Source organism: Anopheles ziemanni, chromosome 2 (genome assembly GCF_943734765.1).
Source record: "Anopheles ziemanni chromosome 2, idAnoZiCoDA_A2_x.2, whole genome shotgun sequence".
In the NCBI taxonomy this organism is placed as follows: domain Eukaryota; kingdom Metazoa; phylum Arthropoda; class Insecta; order Diptera; family Culicidae; genus Anopheles; species Anopheles ziemanni.
Genome location: NC_080705.1, coordinates 92,396,404 through 92,412,378, shown reverse-complemented (window position 1 = coordinate 92,412,378; position 15,975 = coordinate 92,396,404). Strand labels below are relative to the sequence as shown.

Below are 15,975 nucleotides of genomic sequence, written 5' to 3'. Positions count from 1 at the left end.
CCCGCCGTAGGATGTTGCACCACCATCAGAAGTGCACTGAGGTCTTGCAACAGTAACGATGTTTTTATCTAACAGCAGCTTAGGAGTTGTTTTTCCATATATTTTCCAATTAAAAAGAACAAGGTTTCTACGAGAACTCACTAGAAAAGATGTTGCAACAGAGCCACTCATCATGTAGGGAAAGTATACAATTTAAACGGAGTTGGAAAATGGTCTTAAATTTAAAAAAAAACATGAAGCAATCTATCCTGTGGCACAAAATGATTGAAAATATGTCAGTTCCAAAGTTATTTAACTAGTCGTTTCTTCCGCGAGGATCGCCAGTATGATATGAGTTCATCGATGCGATGAATTAATATGCAAACAACTCCATTTTGCTTCCAAGGCATCCCGCTTTCGTTCCACTTTCGGGCACATTCCAACGCTGGAAAGTGGGCCCCGTTTTTCGCGCGTAGAATTATCCCATGCCAAACGCGGACACAATATAGCAGCAGCCTGTTGTCGTCCACTGTCGTTGGCCAATGTGGGGAAGGCAATAGATGCAAGAATAGTTGTAATTTTCCTGCCACGCGAACCCTGAACTTTGGTGACGGCGGTCCTGCTGTTGGTGCCGCTGCCATTGTTCCGCAGTGCACTCCATCGGGAAAGGATTTTCCTAGGACCACGCCCGTCTTTTCGAAGTGCGATGCACAGCACCATTAGCGATGGGAAAATTTATTCGCCTGTAATGAACCCTTTCGTCCGGGAGAGGACAAGCAAACGGTTTTACCCACGTAAATGAGTGGAAATGGAGGGAAATTCTTTGGGCACCTTCCCGTGCGGCACTGATAGGAGCCTTCGCGCGATGGTGGTCTTTCAGTGAAAGCATTTTCCAACCCCTTCTTTGCATACCTTAAGCTCTATTTTTTGCACCCATAATGATGAAGTTTTTCTTGTGTCGCTTTTCCTTGCATAGTACCATTTCAGCGAAACTGATACGGTTTCGCTAGATTTCGTGTTTGGTCTTTTGTTTCGTTTTGGTTTGTACTTCATAATGTATATTCGTAACCAAATTCCGTTGGGGGAAAACACACCTGCACCTGCACGGCTTGTTCCCGGTTTCGCTTTCAAACTCTCTGAAGTTGATGGACGATGTTCTATTCTCGTAGGGGTCAGACTTTTCCGGACATCAAGGACCACAACACGGCGAGCATTTCCGTACGGTTAACAACGGAACTTTCCTTGCAATCTCGTACAACTCTCTGCAGTACCCCGGCGTGTTTCTGTACACTTGCGGTATCCGGAGCAAGGACTTCGTCCTTATGCAAATTTTAATCACTAGTTCGCGTGCTCGGTGCACGTTTAAAACCACGCCTGATGTTGCGGCTTGAAGGTCCTCTGACGGCTTTGGTCTGATACACGTTTACACCCATTCGGAATCCTAGGACCGATTTTGTTGACCGACTCCTCTGATGAAAATGAAGCAACAACGGTCAAAGCAACCTTTGGATTTCTTTCCTCTGGAAGGAATAGGATCAAAGAGTCACACTTCGATCGATCCGAGAAGGAGTTCAATAACGGCGCACATGCTGACAATGTTAATAATTACGTCGGTTGCCTTTAAATAACAAATAAAGAGTTTTTGTTATTAAGGCATCTAGGATTTCCTTTCTTTATCATATTGGAACGTGGAGTGCAATGTATGTATTCAAAACAGAAACGTCATTACATTAAACTGACCTGAAGAGGAAATAAAAGCAACCATGCTGTCTCTCACAGCATACCATACGTCATTGCATTCAACGTTCCTCGACGAAACGTCCTTGAAGGTGTCACGTCGCTCCCGCATCGCCTCCATTAGAGGAATCTTGCACGGACGCGGAATAAAATTATGGCACACGGAACAATTTTCAATAGCATTCCTGCTTTCCGGCGGAAGGAGCGGCTACAAAAGCGAGAGCAATCGTCGCCAGAACCGTTTCTCACGGTTTTCAGTTACATTCCACCGCGTGGAAGGGCGGAAGTAGTTTAACATAAGAATTCATTCACTAGAGCAAATGCAGAAAAAAAACGAGAAGAAAAACCAGTACCGAGAGGGAATGAGTAGAGAACGCAATCGAACAAAGGCTCCGACAATCCTGGCAAACGGCAGATGGAGGCGCATCTTTGTGCGTGAAAGCATCCGTATTTGTAACCCTTTTGTTTCCTGGTTCTTTTTTTTCTTGAAAATTTCCATTGGTATTCTGTCACTGACACATTAACCCCCTATTCTGAAATGTGCAATCGTGTATTTTCTTTTCTACATACATAATTTCCATTTCCTGGATTGTTGCTGAGGACAATTTTTTTCTCCATACAGTCATATTCTCCCTATGGCATATTTTTTTATTAATAATTAAAACATTTAACACCCGCTTATTAAGCTCCTAAGTAGGCATGACACTTTCCAACTCCGGAAGTGTATTTAGAACTTCCGGTAAACGAAAGCCCCACGTGCGCTCGTTTTTAATCCACTCGAAATCTATTTGTAATCGTTTCATTTGGACATGTGTTTCAAAGATTGTATAACGTTTTAAAGGAGATACATTTATAAGCTACAATAAATTAGCTTAAAACATGTCATTCATTCGTGGAGGTAATCGTTTGTTATTTTCTAGACATGGCCGTTTCCTTCATCAGCTACCGATTAGCAACTCGGCTTCGGTCTCGTGAACACTGCTGCGATTAATGATCTTTTGATTGATTGTAACAGGACAAAGTCTGGGCGATGCAAAAGGAGGATTTATTTTAACGGCCAACCTGCGCGCTTACCATTAGTTGCGTTTTGCTTTTGTTGCTGTCATCTAGTAAGAGTGTCGCCAAAAAATAATACACATCGGGAAACATGTGGCAGTACCAGGGTAAATTTGGTAATAACAAATTGTTCACAACTATGCTGACGAGGGACGTGGATTTCAGGTGCACTCTTGGTGGCCATTTTGATCTCATCTTGGGTGGTGCTGCCTTGCAGTGGGCAGTGTATAATGGGTATGGCGAATACCTGCATGCTGGCCAGCCTCAACATGTCCTCGGACGGAATAGCGACGTTGCGCAAGATCCCACCGGGAGTGTTCTATGCGATCAGCGTCGAACTGGTCCGGATGCCGGAAAACCCATCCGGGGTGTTCCTTCAGCGTATGGCCGAGTTTGTCAACAAGATTGAGATTTACAAGTACAACGAGCAAGTGTTTCAGATATTGCCCGGTACTAGCTTGAATGTGATTTCTGTCTATACCGCACCGTCACTGAACCAGGTGGTGATTGCGCCTAGCTTAAATATATCTGAGCTGTACATTGGCGTCTGTCCGTTGGTTCACATTCCACCGACGATCCGTAACCTGGAACTATTGGAAGATTTCACTATAACGCGGTGTACGGTAAAGGAGTTTTCATTTGATCTTTTCACCAACAATCTCAAGCTTGATACGCTCGATTTGAGTTTCAACGAGATTCGCTCGATTGTGCCTACGACCATCAAAACACCGTTCACGTTAGCCATCGAGAACTTGTACCTGCACAATAACCTACTAGAGGCACTTGATATGACCGCGTTCGTCTCTCTGGGAGCGTTACGTGGGCTCGATCTAGGCTACAACAACCTGCTAACCATCGCCGCTCAAAGCACCGTAACCTGGCCGGCCGTCGACTTTTTGAACCTACAGAACAACAATCTGACAACGCTCGATTTACAGTGGCTATCGGCACCGAACCTGCAGCGACTCCTTCTCGACAACAACAAGTTCCAGGCTATACCGCAGCGCTTGCGACGCTTCCCCAGCCTGCAGCTGGTGGCGATGTCGAACAATCTGCTCAAAAGCATAGACCTCGCTCCGTTCAATGGCCTGCCCAATCTGAACTCGATCGACCTCTCGTACAACAAGGAGGCCCGCGGCATTCGAGCGTCGCGTCCCGTCAGCCTACCGATGTTGACCACACTGTACGCCGAGAACTGTGCGCTCGCGCGCTTCAACACGTCCGGTTTGGATCTGCCGGCCATTAACTACATCAGCTTATCGCACAACAATTTCACGACCGTACCAAGGCTGGTCGCGGCATTCCCTGCGCTCGGTTCGTTCGGTTTGGAGTACAATCCGCTACCGTGTACCACCGTACAGGCATTGACGGAGAACATCATGGCGGGTAGGCTCATTTTAGGACTACCGCAGGACCCGGAGGATTGCACTAGCGGGTATGTCACTCTGAAAGGATCGCTAACGTTGTGCTGTAAGAAATAAACTACACCAGAATCAGCAATAAAAAACACCAGGCGAAAATACATCAACAACTGATTCTTTATTTTCCACCAGCATAAGATATAAGACATGTTATCATGTTGATTTCAATCTAGGGCAGAACACTTTAGGTTTACTCGAAGCAACAGATAACCCTTCCAGTAGAAACTGTAAAGGATGAGTTCGTTACACAGGGTTGACCGTAAGCCGTTGTATCGACTGTGAGTTTGTTCTCCGCAAGATACGACGGTAGCTGTCGGAGACTTTTGCATTGGAATGGATTCCCGAAGGCAACCGATTTCTGAAGCTTGGGGAAGAGTTTGAACAGATCTGGAAGATGCTCCAGTCGATTGAAAGCGAGCGTTAGCGAGCGAAGCATCGGCATATTCCAACGAGTGAAATCGATCTGAGAGATTTGGTTTTGGGCAAGATTTATCATTTGGAGACGGCGCAGAGAGACCTGACCCTGCTGTGAGACTCGTACCGCTTTTAGAAGGTTGCCGGTGACGTCAATCGTTTGAAGTTTAGGATACCCTTCCAAACGGCGAAGATCAATGGTAGATAGTTTGTTGTATGATAGTTGAAGTCCGATCAGATTCGGGAGCCTCTCCAATCCTACTGGTAGCTGAGTCAAGTTGTTGATACTCATGAAAAGTTCCTCTAGCTTTGGTGCTCGCCAGTTGGATACATTTAAGTGGGTCATCTGGTTATTTTCTAAGTGACAAATTGTCAATCGAGGGAAACTGACGATCGGTCCGTCGATTCGTTGGAGTCGGTTACCTTCCAGGGTAAAGTAGGCAAGATGCTTCAGTGGGGTAAAAAACGCACCGTCGATGTACTCAATCAGATTGTCTGCCAGTGAAAAGTCCTGTATTGGGAGGACCAAGTCGCGATTGTTGCTGACTACGAGTTGGTTCACACGGTTGGCGCCCAGCATGAGCACGGTAAGATTTGAGCTGTTGACGAGCGGATCTAGGCTGACCGTTTGCAACACACCCTCCTGCAACAACAGTGTTCTAATACCCACTAGGTTCCGGAACGAATCGGGAAGGCTTACCATCCCGGTGCTGAATAAAGAAAGTGTAAGCAATTGATCATTTGGTGCGGCAACGGCTACCGTCTGCAACTGCGGTGCGTTTCTAATTGTAATATCTGACAGTTTACAGCCGGCTGGAATTCGAAAAAAACGCTCATAGTACTTCCAGTATTGAACTGTGTTGACGTATTCGTCGAACAGCAGCAAAAGCACCCCGTCCGGGTAGGGGGTGATAAGCTGGTTTACTTGTACCGTAAACACATCCTGCATAATGGTAGCGGATGCCCGTAGACGTTGCCGACCGTCGGCGGAGAAGTTCAGCTTATCGTAATTACACATGGCCAATTCGCGAACACACGGTCTAGGTTCAGCATTTCCCACGGAAGAAGTAACAGACCATAGCCATACATTTGCTAGCGAAAGAAGGTAAGGAAGATGCAGTTTCTTTAGGCTCAGGTGATGCTACACTATCGGTTAGACTTTTCGCACGTACCGACCACAAACGCGATGGTTATACAGTTTGGTATTGTTTCCACCATTGTTAACTCGCAACTAAATATCACTGCCCTCTTTAGGCCTGACTAATGTTCAAAAATCGAAGTGAAGAGGAAATAAAGGCAGGTAATTGTGCACTAATACTCTTAAATACGACCCTTTCCGAATTCCGGTCATTAACTTAATCTGATCATCGCGCAATAGCTTCACAACTGAAGCGATCGCGCTATCCTTGTTCTGTAGGTCTGAGTCGGGGCGAAGACAGGAATAAACCGTACCAGATGAATGTACCCCAATGAATGTAGTTTTATTTTCCATCAGCATAAGAGATAAGGCAGATTACAAGGTTCAATTCAATAAGAGGCGGCAATGCATAGGTGTTATTCCATACAACAGATAACCGCTCCAGTGGAAACTTTAAAGGATGAGTTCGTTACACAGGGTTGACCGTATGCCGTTGTATCGACGATGAGCTTGTTCTCCGCAAGGTACGACTGTAGCTGTCGGAGACTGTTGCATCGGAGTGGATTACTGTAGGCAGTCGACTCTTGAAGCTTGGGGAATAGTTTGAACAGATCTGGAAGACGCTCCAGTCGATTGAAAGCGAGCCGCAGCGAGCGAAGCATCGGCATATTCCAGCGAGTGAAATCAATCTGAGAGATTTGGTTTAGGCCAAGACTAACTGTTTTGACTAGGGGCAGAGTGACCTGACCCTGCTGTGAAACTAGCACCGTTTGTAGAAGGTTGTCGGAGATGTCAATCGTTTGAAGTTTAGGATACCCTTCCAGACGGCGAAGATCAATGGTAGATAGTTTGTTATCGTATAGAAAAAGTATGGTTAAGTTCGGGAGCCTTTCCAATTCTACTGGTAGCTGAGTCAAGTTGTTGATGTTTATATAAAGTTCCTCTAGCTGTGGTGCTCGCCAGTTGGACACATTTAAGTGCGTCATCTGGTTCGCATCTAAGTGAAAAATTGTTAATCGAGGAAAGCTGACGCTCCGTCCGTCGATTCGTTGAAGTCGGTTACCTTGCAGGGAAAGGTATACAAGATGCTTTAGCGGGTTAAAAAACGCACCGTCTATGTACTCAAGGCGATTTCCAGACAGTGACAAGTCCTTCACTGGAAGCACCAACTCGCGATTATTGCTGACTACGAGTTGCTTCACACGGTTGTAACTCAGCATGAGCTCGGTAAGGTTGGAACTGTTGGCGAGCGCATCTAGGCTGACCGTTTGCAACACACCCTGCTGCACAATCAGTGTTCTAATACCCACTAGGTTCAGGAACGAATCGGGAAGGCTTACCATCCCGGTGCTGAGTAGAGTAAGTGTAAGCAACTGATCGTTTGGTGCGGCAACGGCTACCGTCTGCAAATGCGGCGCGTTTGTAATCATTATATATGACAGTTTACACCCGGATGGGATTCTAAAAAAACGATCGTTGTACTTCCAATATTGAACTATGATGACGTACTCGTCGAACAGCAGCAATAGTACTCCGTCCGGGTAGGGGGTGATAAGCTGGTTAACTTGCACCACAAACACATCCTGCATAATGGTAGCGGAAGCTCGCAGACGTTGCAGACCGTCGCCGGAGAAGTTCAGCTTGTCGTAGATGCACGAGGAAAAATAACGATCACAAGTCTTAGGTCCAGCATTTCCCACAGATGCAGCTAACGACCACAGCCATACATTTGCTACCGAGGAAGGTAAGGAAGATGCAATTTCTTTAGGTTCAGTTGATGCTACACTATTGGTTAGGCTTTACTAACGTACCGACCACAAACGCGATGGTTATACAGTTTGGTATTGCATCCACCATTGTCAACTCGCAACTAAATGTCACTAACCTCTTTAGGCCTGATTAATGCTCGCAAATTTCAGTGAAGAGGATATAAAGGAATGGAAATGTGCTGTAATACGCTTTAATACGACCCTTCTGAATCTTCCGGTCATTAACTAAATCAGCTTATCGCACTGCTTGCTCTGCTTTAAACTTTCGTAGTAGTTGCATGACGGAAAACGAAGGTGCCCAAGGCGTGATGTGGCAGTAAATTATGAATAGTGCCAATGAATGCCGTCCAAAACATGCCTCTTTGGCGTTATACACCTCTCGTCTTAAGCCGAGTTTAGCTGAATTTGTTGACTGCTCGTAAAGATTCCTATAATCATGTCTTCTTCTTCTTGCTGTAACGACCTTGTTTTGTTGGTCATGCCAGTCCGTTAAGGGCTTACGACACTTTTGTTGGTTATTTGATTCTCTTCCACTGCACTACTCTGCTTTTATTACACGTACTGAACAGAATACAGATTACATCCGACGAGACTAACAGACAGACAAGGAATAAAACCTTGCTTCACCTTCATCACAGTCTACTATATAACTATAGCCTACTCAATTGATGAAGTTGTAATCGCAAACTCAACAACTTTTACCCTATGTGTACGAGGATAGTTAGTCCTCTCGTACAAGGGTCGGGTCTCGGTTGGGATTCGAACTCACACGCCGTTCAGGTAATGAGCCCCAGCCCTCATTTTCTGACCGGCACTACCTATCGGCCGTCGCGGACAACGACAGGTTATCAAACTTTTTTCATTCGATTTGGAGCATTCTCTTCACTAATAAAACGATCGCTCATCTTGTTCTGTAGGTCTCAAACCAAGTGGAGACAGTAATAAAACCATACCAGATGAACTTACCCCATTGAATGTAGCTTTATTTTCCGCCACCATAAGATATAACGTAGGTTACAAGGTTCAATTCAATACGAGGCGGCAACGCTTTGGCGTTACCCCATGCAACAGATAACCGTCCCTGTGGAAAGTTTGAAGGATGAGTTAGTTTTACAGGTCCGACCGTATGCCGTTGTATCGACCATGAGCTTGTCTTCCACAAAATACGACTGTAACTGTCGGAGACTGTTGCATTGGAGTGGATTACTGTAGGCAGTCGACTCTTGAAGCTTGGGGAAGAGTTTGAACAGATCTGGAAGACTCTCCAGTCGATTGAAAGCGAGCCGCAGCGAGCGAAGCATCGGCATATTCCAACGAGTGAAATCGATCTGAGAGATTTGGTTTTGCTCAAGATTTACTCTTTTAATTAAGCGCAGAGTGACCTGACCCTGCTGTGAGACTCGCACGGTTTGTAGAAGGTTGCCGGAGACGTCAATCGTTTGAAGTTTAGGATACCCTTCCAGACGGCGAAGATCAATGGTAGATAGTTTGTTGTCGGATAGTAGAAGTCCGGTCAGATTCGGAAACTTTTCCAATCCTTCTGGTAGCTGAGTCAAGTTGTTGGAGCTCATTAAAAGTTCCTCTAGCTGTGGTGCTCGCCAGTTGGATACATTTAAGTGCGTCATCTGGTTCCCACTTAAGTAACAAATTGTCAATCGAGGGAAACTGACGATCGGTCCGTCGATTCGTTGAAGTCGGTTACCGGCCAGGTTAAGGTTGAAAAGATGCTTCATTGGGGTAAAAAACGCACCATCGATGTACTCCAACATATTATTTGCCAGTACAAATTCCTTCACAGAGAGGACCAACTTGCGATTGTTGCTGACTACGAGTTGCTTAACACGGTTGAAGGCCAGCACGAGCACGGTAAGATTGGAACTGTTGGCGAGCGGATCTAGGCTGACCGTTTGCAACACACCTTCCTGCACCATCAGTGTTCTAATACCCAGTAGGTTCAGGAAGGAATCGGGAAGGGTTACCATCCCGGTGCTGAGTAGAGTAAGTGTAAGCAACTGATCGTTTGGTGCGGCAACGGCTACCGTCTGCAGCTGCGGTGCGTTTCTAATTGTAATATCTGACAGTTTACAGCCGGCTGGAATTCGAAAAAAACGCTCATAGTACTTCCAGTATTGAACTGTGTTGACGTACTCGTCGAACAGCAGCAATAGCACACTGTCCGGGTAGGGGGTGATAAGCTGGTTAACTTGCACCGCAAACACATCCTGTATAATGGTAGCCGAAGCTCGCAGACGTTGCAGACCGTCGGCGGAGAAGTTCAGCTTGTCGTAGATGCACGAGGATATATAACGATCACAAGTCTTCGGTCCAGCATTTCCCACAGGCGCAACTAAAGACCAAAGCCATACATTTGCTACCGAAGGAAGGTAAGGAAGATGCAATTTCTTTAGGTTCAGGTGATACTACACTATCGATAAGGCTTTACGAACGTACCGACCACAAACGCAATGGTTATACAGTTTGGTATTGCTTCCACCATTGTCAACTCGCAACTAAATGTCACTACCCTCTTTAGGCCTGACTAATGCTCGAAAATTGAAGTGAAGAGGAAATAAAAGTAGGTAATTGTGCTGTAATACGCTGAATCTTCCGGTAATAACTTAATCAGATCATCGTGCAATAGCTTCACAATTGAAGCGATCGCTAACCTTGTTGTAGGTCTGAGTCGGGGCGAAGACAGGAATAAACCGTACCAGATGAATGTACCCCAATAAATGTAGTTTTATTTTCCATCAGCATAAGATATAAGGCAGATTACAAGGTTCAATTCAATAAGAGGCGGCAATGCATAGGTGTTATTCCATACAACAGATAACCGCTCCAGTGGAAACTTTAAAGGATGAGTTCGTTACACAGGGTTGACCGTATGCCGTTGTATCAACTGTGAGCTTGTTGTCCGCAAGGTACGACTGTAGCTGTCGGAGACTGTTGCATCGGAGTGGATTACTGTAGGCAGTCGACTCTTGAAGCTTGGGGAATAGTTTGAACAGATCTGGAAGACGCTCCAGTCGATTGAAAGCGAGCCGCAGCGAGCGAAGCATCGGCATATTCCAGCGAGTGAAATCGATCTGAGAGATTTGGTTTTGGCCAAGATTTACCTTTTCGAGAAGGCGCAGAGAGACCTGACCCTGCTGTGAGACTCGCACCGTTTGCAGAAGGTTGCCGGAGACGTCCAACTTTTGAAGTTTGCGGTACCCTTCCAGACGTCGAAGATCAATGGTAGATAGTTTGTTGTCGGCTAGTAGAAGTTCGGTCAGGTTCGGGAGCTTTTCCAATCCTACTGGTAGCTGAGTCAACTTGTTGAAGCTCATTATAAGTTCCTCTAGTTGTGGTGCTCGCCAGTTGGATACATTTAAGTGCGTCATCTGGTTACCATCTAAGTTACAAACTGTCAATCGAGGGAAACTGACGATCGGTCCGTCGATTCGTTGAAGTCGGTTACCTCGCAGGGAAAGATTTACAAGATGCTTCAGCGGGTTAAAAAACGCACCGTCTATGTACTCAAGGAGATTGTTTGTCAGTGAAAACTCCTTCACTGGTAGGACCAACTCGCGATTGTTGCTGACTACGAGTTGCTTCACACGGTTGTAACTCAGCATGAGCACGGTAAGGTTGTAACTGTTGGCGAGCGCATCTAGGCTGACCGTTTGCAACACACCCTCCTGCACCAACAGTTTTCCAATGCTCAGTAGGTTCAGGAAGGAATCGGAAAGGGTAACCAATCCGGTACCGAATAGAGTAAGTGTATGCAACTGATCGTTTGGTGCGGCAACGGCTACTGTCTGCAACTGCGGTGCGGAGCTAATCGAAATATCTGACAGTTTACAGCCGGCTGGAATCCGAAAAACGCGTTCGTGGTACTTCCAATATTCAACTCTGGTAGCGTACTCGTCGAACAGCAGCAACAGCACTCCGTCCGGGTAGGGGGTGATAAGCTGGTTTACTTGCACTATAAACGAATCCTCCATTATGGTAGCGGAAGCTCGCAGACGTTGTAGACCGTCGGCGGTGAAGTTCAGCTTGTCGTAGACGCACGAGAGAAAATAGAGATCACAAGTCTTCGGTCCAGCATTTCCCACAGGCGCAACTAAAGACCAAAGCCATACATTTGCTACCGAAGGAAGGTAAGGAAGATGCAATTTCTTTAGGTTCAGGTGATACTACACTATCGATAAGGCTTTAAGAACGTACCGACCACAAACGCAATGGTTATACAGTTTGGTATTGCTTCCACCATTGTCAACTCGCAACTAAATGTCACTACCCTCTTTAGGCCTGACTAATGTTCAAAAATCGAAGTGAAGAGGAAATAAAGGAAGGGAATTGTGCACTAATACGCTTTAATACGACCATTCTGAATCTTCCGGTCATTAACTTAATCAGATCATCGCACAACTATTACACGTACTTGCTCTGCTTTAACCTTTCGTGGTAGTTGCCATTTGGAATCTCGGCTATATTAATCAGACTTGTAAGAATGACCATGACCAACGTCACTTGCCAGGTGAAGGTGGATGGAAAACTCTCAAGTTCCTTTGCCTTAGTCCCTTAGTGGTACTGCGCTTGGATGGGCTTGTCTGCATACTCTTCAACCTAGATTATTGGTAGAAGACTCTCCTATATAGCAGAAGCATACCAAAGGATCGAGCAAGCGGCGAATAACCTCGGACTGCAGATAAACGAGGGAAAAACCAAGATGATGGTGGCACCATCAGCGGCCCTGCCAACAATTGCCGTAAGCCTACGCGTGGGTGACGTGCAAGTAGGTGAACGCACTTTTGAAGTCTTCCAAAATTTCATCTTTCTTTGGTCAAAGGCCAGCACCGACAACAACATTGAAGATGAAATTCGCGTTAGGGTGCTGGCAGCCAACCGGTCGTATTACAGTCTGAGAAATCTCTTCCACTCACGATGCCTGTCAAGACAGTCGAATCTGGGACTATACTGGACTTACATAGTACCAGCGCTCACATACACCTCCGAGACATGGACTCTCCAAATCTGACGAAACCCTCTTAGCCGTGTTCGAGAGAAAGATGCTCAGGAGGATTTTTGGCCCCGTATGTGAGGAGGAACCATGGAGGAGCCGATATAATGACGAGCTCTACGAGCTGTACGGAGACCTCACTGTCGTACAGCGAATTAGACTCGCCAGGCTCCGGTGGGCTGGTAATGTCATGAGAATGGCACCGGACGACCCAGCCCGTAAAGTCCTTTTAGGCTGTCCCCAAGCACAGAGGAGGCGTGCTAGGCCTAAATTGAGGTGGATGGATTGCGTTGACGAATCCGCCAATAAAGCCGGGATACGAAATTGGACCAGCGTGGCGAGCGACCGTGAGCGGTTTCGGATGGAGCTTCGTCAGGCCAAGACCGCTCAGCGGTTTTAGTAAGAAAGTAAGGTAGTTGCCTGAAGGTGCCCCAGGCGTGATGTGGCAGTAAATTATGAATAATGCCAATGAATGCCGTTCGTAACATGTCTATTTGGCATAATAACCCTCTTCTTAAGCCGAGTTGAGCTGAAGTTCTTAACTGCTCATAAAAATTATTATATGTAATTATGTATGCTTTCCAATAAAGACTGAAGAAGAATATGCTCACTTATGTAACGACAAGTTATCAAACTTTTTTCATTCGATTGAGGAGCGTTCTTTTCAAAACTCCACCATGTCCTCGGGCAACCGCTCGGCTTCCTCACCCCAAGCGATCAGTAACCTGTTTGCTGAACATTTTGCTGGGCTTTTTGTCGACCCAGCGCAATCTACGGCGTCCCTCTCGTCAGGGGTGGCGAATGTACCGTGCGATGCAGTCAATATCGACGCCGTGGCCATTGATGTCCACTCGGTGACTGCTGCCCTTAACCAGCTGAAATGTTCCTATTCTCCTGGTCCTGACGGCATTCCTTCCTCGGTGCTGATCCAGGCCAGGGAAGCGTTCGCCCCCGTCCTTGCTCGGCTCTTCACTCGTTCGATCAGGGATGGGAGCTTTCCCACCATGTGGGCGTCTGCTTGGTTGGTTCCTAGGCATAAGGGTGGATGTCGTACGGCCATCCCTAACTACCGAGGCATTTCCCTCCTTTGTGCTGTCTCTAAAGTCCTCGAGTCTATTATCCACTCAGCCATCCTTCCTTGTGTTCTGCCTATCATCCCATCCGCCCAGCATGGTTTCATGCCTAGACGCTCCACTGTCACTAATCTCATGTCTTTGTTGCAAGACCTGTACCCGTGCCTGGCTTCTGGGGGGCAGGTCGATGTCATCTACACCGACTTCAAGGCGGCATTTGACTGCTTGCCCCACCAGTTGCTGTTGGCCAAACTCGAGCGGATGGGTTTTGGGGGGGCACTCCTGAGCTGGCTCCAGTCCTTCCTATCGGATCGGACGTACAGGGTCATGGTCGGGAGGTCCCTCTCCGATCCGTTCATCGGCCTATCCGGTGTACCTCAGGGGAGCGTCCTGAGTCCTCTCCTTTTCACTCTTTTCATCTCGGATTGTGTCTGCGCCCTCCCACCAGAGGGCTGTTTGATGTACGCCGACGATGTCAAGTTCTATCTTCCTGTGTCCTCGTCCAGTGATCCCCTCTCTCTGCAAACCTTTGCAGATTCCTTCTCAGCTTGGTGCATCGCCAACGGTCTGGTGCTATGCGTGGCGAAGTGTTGTGTCATCTCTTTTGGTCGCTCTCCTGACAGATTGGTGCACAACTATCATCTCAGTGGCCTGCCCCTCCCCCGTGTGACTGTAGTCAAGGATCTGGGGGTGTGGCTGGACGATAGGCTGACATTCAGGTCGCACCTGGACTCAGTCGTCGAACGGGCCAACTCATCGCCCGCATGTCATCAGAAATTCGCGACCCCCTATGCCTGAAGGCGTTGTACTGCTGCTGGGTTCGACCCATCATCGACTATGCCTGCGTTGTCTGGTCACCCGCGGGCGTCACAGCGATGGATAGGTTGGAGGGTGTGCAGAGGAAATTCACGCGTCTTGCCGTTAGGCGATTCCTGAATGACCCCTCTGCTACCTTGCCTCCTTACCCGGTCCGGTGCCGTTTGCTGGGGCTGGTTAGCGTCAAGGACCGCCACTGCCACGCTCGCTCGTTGCTGATCGCTAACATCCTACATGGCCATATTGACTCTCCTGGCCTTCTCGCAGCCATTCCTTTCTACGTCCCGTCCTACAGGTTGCGAGTCCGTCCTCCTCTTCACATTCCTACACGCCGGACTCTGTTTGCCCAGAATGACCCATGGCTACGTGCATTGTCCGACTTTAACGCCGTCGGTCACCTGTTTGACCACCACATGTCCTTGGTCAGCTTCCGTTCTCGTCTCCTGTCCACCGTCTCCTAATCTTTTTTCGTTACCCCTATCCTGTTCCTGTTGTAACCCCTCTAGTCTGTGTTTATCCTTCTGTTAGCTTAAGTTGGACTTTGTACAGCCACACGGCGAACAATTTGATAATAAAAATAATAATAATAATAATAATAATAATAAAAACTGAAGCGATCGCTACCTTGTTCTGTGGGTCTTAATCGGGGCGAAGACAGGAATAAACCACACCATATGAATGTACCCCAATAAATGTAGTTTTATTTTTCACCAGCATAACATATAAGGTAGGTTACAAGGTTCAATTCAATAAGAGGCGGCAATGCTTTGGCGTTACCCCATGCAACAGATAACCGCTCCAGTGGAAACTTTAAAGGATGAGTTCGTTACACAGGGTTGACCGTATGCCGTTGTACCTACGATGAGCTTGTTGTCCGCAAGATACGACTGTAGCTGTCGGAGACTGTTGCATCGGAGTGGATTCCTGTAGACATCCAATTCATTAAGCTTGGGGAAGAGTTTGAACAGATCTGGAAGACTCTCCAGTCGATTGAAAGCGAGCCGCAGCGAGCGAAGCATCGGCATATTCCAACGAGTGAAATCGATCTGAGAGATTTGGTTTTGGGCAAGATAAACCGTTTCGAGTAGACGAAGAGTGACCTGACCCTGCTGTGGGGCTCGCACCGTTTGCAAAAGGTTGTCGGAGATGTCGATCGTTTGAAGTTTAGGATACCCTTCCAGACGGCGAAGATCAATGGTAGATAGTTTGTTGTTGGATAGATAAAGTACGGTTAAGTTTGGGAGCTTTTCCAATCCTACTGGTAGCTGAGTCAAGTTGTTGAAGCTCATATAAAGTTCCTCTAGCTGTGGTGCTCGCCAGTTGGACACATTTAAGTGCGTCATCTGGTTCGCATCTAAGTTACAAATTGTCAACCGAGGGAAGCTGACGATCGGTCCGTCGATTCGTTTAAGTCGGTTACCTCGCAGGGAAAGATTGACAAGATGCTTCAATGGGATAAAAAAGGCACCGTCGATGTACTCAAGGAGGTTGTCCGCCAATGACAAGTCCTTCACTGGTAGGACCAACTCGCGATTGTTGCTGACTACGAGTTTCTTCACACGGTTGT

The 15,975-nt window shown here is 47.0% G+C and overlaps 1 protein-coding gene across 1 annotated transcript; it reads left to right on the top strand.

The window, feature by feature from the left end:
* Positions 1 to 3,002: 3,002 nt before the first annotated feature.
* LOC131294750 (leucine-rich repeat transmembrane neuronal protein 2-like) lies at positions 3,003 to 4,253 on the top strand. Its single transcript, XM_058322794.1, has one exon. It carries the CDS (start codon positions 3,003 to 3,005, stop codon positions 4,251 to 4,253), a length of 1,251 nt encoding a protein of 416 aa, XP_058178777.1.
* The last annotated feature ends 11,722 nt before the right edge of the window (positions 4,254 to 15,975 follow it).

What these genes read in the sequence shown, in the direction of transcription:
- LOC131294750 (XM_058322794.1), top strand. Translation starts at nt 3,003, where the DNA reads ATGGGTATGGCGAATACCTGCATGCTGGCCAGCCTCAACATGTCCTCG.